The sequence below is a fragment of the Leuciscus leuciscus genome (assembly GCF_965113295.1).
Source record: "Leuciscus leuciscus genome assembly, chromosome: 4".
Classification (NCBI taxonomy): domain Eukaryota; kingdom Metazoa; phylum Chordata; class Actinopteri; order Cypriniformes; family Leuciscidae; genus Leuciscus; species Leuciscus leuciscus.
In genome coordinates, this window is record NC_138728.1 from 24,409,247 (window position 1) to 24,418,318 (window position 9,072).

Consider the following 9,072-nt stretch of genomic DNA (forward strand, 5'->3'; position numbering starts at 1 on the left):
ACGAATTTTGCGCGCGATATTCGCCGACGTTTAACGCCTCGTGACTAAACAAAGGGCGCCAATGTGAGTGTGCACACCCACGCGAAAAACGCCACTCGTAAAAGCGTAATTTTTTTTTAAACGCCTCGGGTTCGTTTTCTGGGTTTGACGCGCCGCGTCAAAAACTATCCTACCAATGAGATTGCCGCTTTTGCTCACGTGTCTGGAGCTTCTGAAGTTACAGTAAAACACAACTTGGGGGCGCTCAAACACAAAACGGTCTTGCCGAGCACACATACGTAACAGCGAAGAAGATATACGCCAAGTAGCGTCTACATGGTCTACACTGCCCATGGACAGACACTGCCGGGAAGAAATTACGAGGAAGATGCAAGGCAAGATGAATGTAGAGCTGCTGGTCTCGTTGGTGTCGGAATAAAGAACTATATGACAAACGCGACAGCGACTACAAAAATCTTGTTAAAAGAGAACTGTTATGGAGTGGAATTGCAGAGTATAGACTGTTATGGAGTGGTATTGTATTTCTGTTTTACATTAAGCGCCATCTAATGTCAGGGAATGAATTTGCATGTTCACTCGGCTCATCGTCAGCGAAAATCGCTTGGGTGTGAACACAAAAAACGCGTTGGAAAAACGCTGGCGAATAACGCGCGCCGATATTCGTCCCGGTGTGTACGGGCCTTAAGGCTGTCTATACGTCAACAATGCTATCAAAAAACATGTCCGCCATCGTCCAATGAATTACTGTTAAAAAACTTAAAATCCATATATTTCCTATGGTAAATTTCTGAAAATGGTCATTTTCATCTATAATTGAGATGTTTTACAGGCTTGCTAAATAAAACATATCTTTTTACGCATGTGGCCTTAAACCGCTTGAACCGTGATAATTGCAGCTATATTTATAACTGTAATCTTATTTTCTAGGAATAAATAGATCTTTCAGCATGTGATGTGGTTTATTGTGTATTTTCAGGAGTACGAGTTTGTGGTTCTGCCCAACGCCTACATGATCCACATGCCGCACGCGCCCAGTTTTGACATCACCAAGTTTCGCTCAAACAAACAGTACCGTGCTTGTCTGAAGACGCTGAAGGAAGAGTTTCAGCAGAACATGTCTCGGCGCTACGGTTTCGCCGCGCTCAAATACATGACAGTGGATAACAACAGCTAGCCGAGCACGTTGTCCAAGAAACCGAAACAATAACTGCCACGAGCTGATCCTGGAGCTCTGTGTGACAGCACCTTTACGGATGCGTTCAGTGGATCTGAGAACGCAGGGTTATTAGGAGGCACGGCTTGTGATCATCCATTCATTCAGGGATCTGACGAGACTTTATCAGTGGTGTTTGACACCAGTGCTGAGAATTAAACTGTTGATTCCAAGTCACTTTTGTGAGAAGGCAAGCAGATTCAGCAAATGGAAACTTCTAGAATAAATGATGTCTGTTGTCACTTATTAAAAATGGACAACAACACTGATGCACTTCAGATTAAAGCCTTGAATCGGCCTCTCCGTCTGTCAACCTATCTTTCATTCTGACTGTCTAACCATTTGCCAGCCTGTCTGTCTCTTTGCTACCTTTTCTAACATCTGACTCTCTGAGTATCAATATATTGGTTTGTTTACCTATCTGTTGACCTTATGCCTCTATCTTTCTCTCTCTCTCTCTTTTCATCTGTACAATCATTCTTTCTATCAATCCTTCTGTCTGTCTAATAATTTGTCTTTATCTCTGTCTAAAAACTGTTTATCGAACAATCTATATCCCTCGACCTATATCTATCAAACCATGCTTATTTCTGTCTGTCTGACAATCTATTTAACAATCTGTTTATATATCCATCTAACAATTTGTCTGAATCTCTTTATATCTGTTTGTCTCTCTCTATATATAATTTGCCTGTCTGTCTAGCAATCTATGTAAGTCTGCCTGTATCTAACAATCAGTCTATATATATTTTTGTTAGTCTTCCTCTGTCTGTTTCTCTATATATCATCTGCCTATCTAACAGTCTATATTTCTCTATATATGTGTGTCTAATTATCTAGCTCTCATTATATCAACAATCTCTCTCTCTCTCTCTCTCTCTGGATTCAAGGTTTCAGTCTCTGTGTCGACACAGTTGTTGTGTGTTGTGAAGTAGTTGGAAATGTGTTCATTCTCACTGCAGATGTGAACAGTGTAATAAACAGGGATCTTCATTCATCGGACTGGCAATAATACGTAACGAGAGGCCAAAGTGAACACTTCATTGACCCATTAGAGATGGTTATTTAAATGGCATCACAGCACACTAACAGACTTATGCACTCGATTGCAGGCTTAATTAACAAACTTAATCATTTTCTTCATTATTTGTAAAAGATAGTGTAGTTGCTGCTGCGGTGTCATGAGTTGTTATTCTCTATCGGCAAACAACATGTCTGACTCAGGCTCATGTTCAGAGAATTATCAGCTGATATTTTGCCTTTTTTACCACCCTGACAGCACACAAGCTCAACGTGTGTTAGTTTCCATCTGCCATACGTCTCTAAAACGTGTCCTGTCTGATGTTATATACTGAGATTCATCAGTTTACCACCTATATGATTGTGAATTTTTTGTGAATCAGATATTTTCAAGATGTTTGTACACTTCAACCGACTTCGGCAGCATAAGTGTGTTTACTGCGGTATCAATGAAGTGCTTTTAATCGGCTACAGTCTGTGCCGTGTGCATTACAGTAAGCCTGCGAGATCTTTATAAGTTGAGCTCATTCACAGGACTGCTTCTTTATTTCATCTTACTTTATTGGTTTGAAGGAAAAATCGAGCATTCATGCTAATGTCCTATAGAGCCCCTTGCGGCACAGCTGAGAACGCACTCGCACTTGCATTACCAATTGCATTGTGACAAATTTTGGAAGAAGAGTTTGTGTTTACATATAATACAAGCAGATACAAATAATCTGTGAAAACAACATGAATGTGATGATGAATGTGTGCTGCTTATATTCAAGACAGGTCCATTAGATTAAATCTGGGCTAGTTGTCACTTTTACATTTTTTATTGAAACGTGATTAACACAATGTGAGGTCGTATTTATTTTTTAACGTGCAAAAATTTCGGACAATGCAATGCAATAAATGCAATGCAAATATTATAGGCTGTTATATGCCTTTTCGAGATAATTCAAACTGTAAAGCAGTTTAAAAAAAAGCGGTGAAAATGTAAGATGAGTGTCATGGTGCTTTTATTGAGTTCACTTGTTCAATGTGCATTACAAAATTTGAATAGTACATTTTAGTTGGGCATTCATTTACATTGGACTTCAGAGCATTTTAAACAATGTTTTTTTATTTTTACTAACCACTTGACAGCTCCATCAAGAAGAACGAAAATCTACTCAACCTCTCAATTATTGGTTCAGTTTTCTGAGAAACCTGAAAAAATTACTTTGGCAATTATTTTAGGAAGGTGACGATATGTGACAACCAGTGTTGGGGGAAAGTTACTACTAATTGCGTTACTTAGTTACTTTTATGTAAAGTAATGTGTTACGTTACTTTTTCTCACCTGGGCTGGGCTTGCTTGTTTGATTTTTAATAACAGCAACAAAAAAAGTTTGTTTTTGACAAATGTAAAGGCCCTTTCACACCAAAAGTTAAATGAATAAGCCTCTGGCTGAAGGAAATGCAAATTCACTCCTGTACAGTAGAGGGCGCAGCTCAAACAAACCTTTCAGCTGTGCTGACATTCTGAATCACAGAAGAAGAAATTTCAGCAATATAAAAAAATAAAAATAATTAAATGTGATCTTTATCTAAAGTCATTTTTGTAAGTATGGTTGAATTGGATCGTCAAAGGTCAGCAGCAAAGACTTTGGTCAATAAAGTGAGATTAAATACATAAAGAATTTTTGAGTTTGCATTTCACTGTTTTAATTCTTTTTGAGAAAAAACAGATTTTGTTTTTGTGCAAATGAGATGAGTACATGCAAATGTTCACATCATGGGGTCAGAAGAGGTGTCAATCAATACATGGGAAAACAAAGTAACTTGAGTTACTTTTTTGAAAAAGTAACTTTGTTGTAATTTAAAAGTTTTGCTAGTTACTTGAAAAAAGTAATCTGATTACATACCTTGTTACTTGTAATGCGTTACCCAAACACTGGTGACAACTAGCCCCAGTCTCCTGTATTTGCTACATAAGTAAAACCAGCAGATGAAGTTATTAATGGACAGCATATGTGTGTAAAATCTGAAGTATACTCGGTTCCAACCATCCATTATTTTGTATTCGTTTGGAAACCGTCCACTTCACTGAAATGTCCTGATGTGGAAGCCTTACGTCCATGCCCTTCTGTGGATATACATGTTTCATAATGTTGCTACTGATGCTCATCGATATGTTTGCTTTGGAGCTGTGTCATTATTTTCCAGTATTTCCTGAGGTTGTACGCGAGATGTGCTGAGCTGTGTGTGCACACTAGCTGATTGATGTGTGTTTAATATGAATATAAACAGCCACATGTCCAGGATAACACTGATAAAACTGCTTCTGAATAAAATCACATCATGTTGTCTTCTGCTTATTTTACTGTAATGTACACGATGCTGAAACAATGTTTCACCATTTTTGTATTTCATACATTCATTGCATTATCTTTATGAATCTCCTAACCACATAAAGCAATTCAAAATCTTTTTTTCTTCATATTCATATAGGCTATACATCATGTGACTCTCCACAAGACCATGAAAAAAACAATGTTTTTAAAAAAAAACATTTTAAGAAATAATGTGATTCTTTTTTAAGAATAAATGTACTATTCCACATAAAACACGTGATGTGAGAGCAATTAGTAATTACAGTTTTTAAAAAATTTGTTTATTTTTTTTTCCCCCAGAAAGCTTATTTTATTTCTTTTATATATATAAATATATATTTTTATATATATATAAATATATATATATTTTAAAGCCATTTTTTTGTCATTTTTTAAATTTAATTTACCTTTAAATTTCTAGATTTGATCAATAAATAATAAATGAATAGTAATTTAAGCACATTCCTCAGATTCTTTCAACTTAAATTCAAAATAACTCACAATTTCATGCATAACTCGCCGGAGGTGGTACGAAAAAAAGCGCCATTACATTGGGTGTCTTTGCCGATCTTTTTTCTTTTTTCTTTTTTGAATGTCTGAGGAGAAACTAAACGTTTGAACTCTGGATCCGCTAGAACTCCTCTCCTCATCCGCTGGATCTCTTCTCATCATCCGCTCTCCTCATCTGCTGGATCTCTTCTCCTCATCCGGAGGACGAGGGCTGTTTGTCCAGACAGGATCTGATGAAGGTCATGAGCTCCTGCTCTTCATCCAGTGTGAGGTCCAGATAGTCTTCCTCGTGTCGGGGAATGTCCTCCAGAGCCTCGTTCACTAACTCCTCATCCACAGGACTAGAAGCTGAAGCGGTGTTGTCGGAGGAGGATGGAGGAGACAGGAGATCAGCACTGTCCAGCAGAATGTTATAGGCCTTGTCCACGTCTCCTCTGGCCTGATGCAGGGCTCGGGCCGCGTCTCTCTTACTGAAGCTCAGCGCCACCAGTGTGTTGATGTCCTGCAGACGTTGTCTCCTCTTCTCTCGCTCTCTCTCCTTCATCTCCTCCATCTCTTCCTTCTCCTTCTTCCTCTGTGTGATGTGCAGCACGGCCTCTGATAAATCTCCTCGACAGGCTCTCAGACCCAGACGAGCGTCCTGCTCAGAGAAACCCAAACTCATCAGCTGTGTGATCTTATCCGGGTCCAGACGCAACTGACTGAACAGACGCTCAACTTCTATGAGCTTCTTTGAGGCTTGGTTCTTGTTTCCGTCGTGGTACGCCAGCACACTCTGAAGAAGATACAGCCTCAGAAACAGCACGTCTTCTCCTCCGGTGTGGCCCTTGATGAGCTCCAGTCGACTCTTCTTTTCTCCGTAACACCTCTGGAAACACTCCTCTGCCCGGGACAGTCTCTGTCTGGCGTCGTTCAGGCAGTCCCGCTGTTTCAGAGCCTGGTAACACCACATGATATCCAGCTGCAGGACGGCGTAGTTATCCACCGTGTTCAGCAGCGCAGAGTTACACATATTGAACTGTTCGTCAGCGAGGAGTAGATGACACAGAGCAGCGCTGTGATCTCTCTTCTTCATCAGAGATCGGCCTTTCTCATGGAAACCCATCGCCAGGATCAGAGCCTTCCTCTCCTCGTTGGGGATCTTTAGAGGATTTCCTTTCTGATCTGCGATCTCTAAAAACGGGGTAGTGGCTTGATCCTCACTCCCATCTCTCTCTGACAGGATCTGGAAGCCCTTCTGTGTCCTCTGCACTCCTTCATCCTGACTGCGCTTCTTCTCCTCTTCCTCCAGCATTGCACTCTTCTCCTTGTCCGACGTCACGTTCACCACCATGATCTTACTGTTGTTCTTCACGTTCTGTTCATCCAGCCGCATCTCTGGAGACAGCTTCTTTCCAGACAAAATCAGATTTAAGTGTTGGAATTTAAATTCCTCGCTTATCCGGTTCTTCAGCTCTTGTGTGGTGATGTCCAGTTTGGTTTTAAAATGAACTTTACTTTTCTTTTTCTCTCCTCCTCCAGGCAGTTGAAGCTCAAGCGAAGCCACTGAAGTCTCTTTAAACTCTTTATTCCCTTCATCTTTCTTGCTGGTGTCTGACCTGAGGATCTCCAGCGATGACATCACTTCCTCCACAGTGAAGCCAGTGACAGGAGCGTATTTCACAGCCAGTTCCTGTAAGTTGCGGAGCTCCGAGTCTCCGGTGTCCGTCGTGAAGGGCTCGAGTGACAGTCGGATGTTGTCCTGCCGGAGGAGAGTGATCAGCCGGGCCTGGATGTGCTGCTCGTCCATCGCTACAGTCCAGCAGAGATGAAGAGGACCGGGATCAAACGCGTCTGGAACTGAAACTGAAACCAGCAGCTCTTGAATGGATGGAAATCCCCCACTCTGCTGCTCTGCGCACAAGTGATGTTGTTGTTGTTTTCTTCCTGGTTCTCAGTCACTTCCGGTTGTACTAGTTTTTTGAATAAAAAAAAAAATAAAAAAAAAAATTGAAAAATTTTCAAGTACAAACAATATGGCAGTATTAGTAATTCTTTACATAGAAAAACATACAAAACAGGTGCATGAAATAACCACAAAGACAATAAATAAAAAAAATAAAAATAAAAATAAATAAATAAAAAAATAAAAAAAATAAGGGGCTAAGGTTTTTCTTTTAAATCATATTCTTCTATGGTGGAAAAAAGACTAATTGCGTTTTTCTTTTTTATCACTTTGAGGGCTTTTGTATAAGAAACAAATTCACCATGAAATGCACAGAACATTGGTTTCATCTTTAGGTATTTTGATTTGTGAACATAAAATTTCCCAAGCATGAGGATATTGTTAACCAGGAAGTTATCTTTGTTGTTGTTCATTATAAGTCCATATATAATGTCCTTTGCAGTGAAGTCTTCGAGGTGAGGTATCTTTGGGTAAAGCCAGTCATAAATATCAGACCATAATGCCTCCACATACATACAATGAAAAAACAGATGCTCTGTGGTTTCAATATCATCACAGAATAAACATTTATTTGAGTCAAATCCAAATCGAAGTCTTAAATATTCACTCGATGGATATATCCCATTTCAAATTTTAAAATGAACTTCTTTAACTTTGGGAGGTAAAGGGAATTTTAAATATTTGGTTCTAATATGTGAATGGTATCTTTTGAGAAATATTGTGAAATTGAGTTTCTATAAGCTAATATAGGAAAATAAATGTTGTTAAATTTGTTTCTAACAGTTTTGTTTGAAAGTTGGCTTCCTTTAAAATCACGGCCTTCAACTAAAAGTGCTGGGATATGTGGGATCATAGAGACAGAATAAGAGAGAATTTCTTTAATTAGGCATACAACAGAATTAGGGATGGCTTTAGTAATAGATTCAAATTTGGCCCGATTGCAAAAGAGATTATATTTAACACAGAAATTTTCATATGATATAATTTCACTATTACTATCAATTAAATGGGACACTGACCAAATACCTTTCTCCATCCAGTTCTTGTCAAACAGAGATTTGTTCCTAACCGTAATATATCTATTATTCCATAATGGTGTCTTGTGTGGTGTAAAATTGTGATTATATAGAATCTTCCAGTATAACAAAACCTGTTGATGAAATTTGGATAATTTAATTGGCAGACGTTGAACGGTGAAGTCACAACTTAGTAAAAATTCTATTCCTGCTAATTTCTTAAACAGTTCTCTGGGAATATGAAACCAAAAATTATTGTGATTTAAAAAGGATTTCAACCAGTTAATTTTTAGGGTCCCATTTATAGAATCAAAATCAATGGCTTGTAAACCTTCGGCTTTATGTCTTTGCCGATCTCTTGTGGCAGAAAAAATAATATAACATGATATGTCATGACTCTAGCCACTAGATGGCCTTATTGCTCTATTGGAGCAAATGAGCTTAGCTGTTCCGCTGGGTCCTAAAGTCAGTTATTTTCAGTATGCATTCAGATCATAAACTGTAAAAAAAAAAAAAAAAAAAAAAAGATACACATGTAGACATAATAAAATAATTTTGTGTACTAAAGCATTCCTCGCATTCCATTCATTCCTAAGGAGGTCAAATTGACCCGCGAGGGAAGGATTTGTTACTTTTTACAATTTCAACCACAAAACTGCTCGAAACCATTCGATTTTTTGTTTTGTTTTTGTTGTTGTGTGTATTCGTGATTCAAGTGCGACAAAAGTCCAAGGGTCCAAGACCCCTCTGATGAACATCATTTTTTAAAAACTTTTAGAAAATGATTTTGACCCGAGGGAAGGATATATTGTTCAACACCTTCAGGAGAACATTAAAGAGCATCAAGATAAAGTTTAACATGTAACAAACAAGAGGAAAAACATAGATACACAAAACAGAAACAATGATAAGCAGATGAAAAGCAAACTAAACCTCATCAATAAAATCATCCAAAAAATCCTCACATTGTTTCAAGAAACTTCCACATTTTTATTCCTAGTTTATTAG

The 9,072-nt window shown here is 38.4% G+C and overlaps 2 protein-coding genes and 1 long non-coding RNA gene across 3 annotated transcripts in view; 1 reads left to right on the top strand and 2 right to left on the bottom strand.

Annotated features, from left to right (window-relative positions):
• large1 (LARGE xylosyl- and glucuronyltransferase 1) overlaps positions 1-4,568 on the top strand; it is a 64,107-nt gene extending 59,539 nt beyond the window's left edge. Inside the window, exon 15 of the mRNA XM_082167395.1 lies at positions 977-4,568. Coding sequence (XP_082023521.1) covers positions 977-1,174 — 198 coding nt within the window. The 3' untranslated portion in view covers positions 1,175-4,568. The remainder of the gene's footprint in view (positions 1-976) is intronic.
• Positions 3,790-7,055, bottom strand: LOC309497190 (NEDD8 ultimate buster 1-like). Its single transcript, XM_082167432.1, has one exon. The coding sequence runs from the start codon at positions 6,890-6,892 to the stop codon at positions 5,297-5,299; it is 1,596 nt and encodes a 531-aa protein (XP_082023558.1). The 5' UTR covers positions 6,893-7,055; the 3' UTR covers positions 3,790-5,296.
• Positions 3,790-9,072, bottom strand: part of LOC309497232 — a 62,744-nt gene continuing 57,461 nt past the window's right edge. Inside the window, exon 2 of the long non-coding RNA XR_014205456.1 lies at positions 3,790-5,108. This is a non-coding gene — a long non-coding RNA (uncharacterized lncRNA). The remainder of the gene's footprint in view (positions 5,109-9,072) is intronic.

Coding starts and splice junctions, on each gene's coding strand:
- LOC309497190 (XM_082167432.1), bottom strand. CDS start 6,892: ATGGACGAGCAGCACATCCAGGCCCGGCTGATCACTCTCCTCCGGCAG.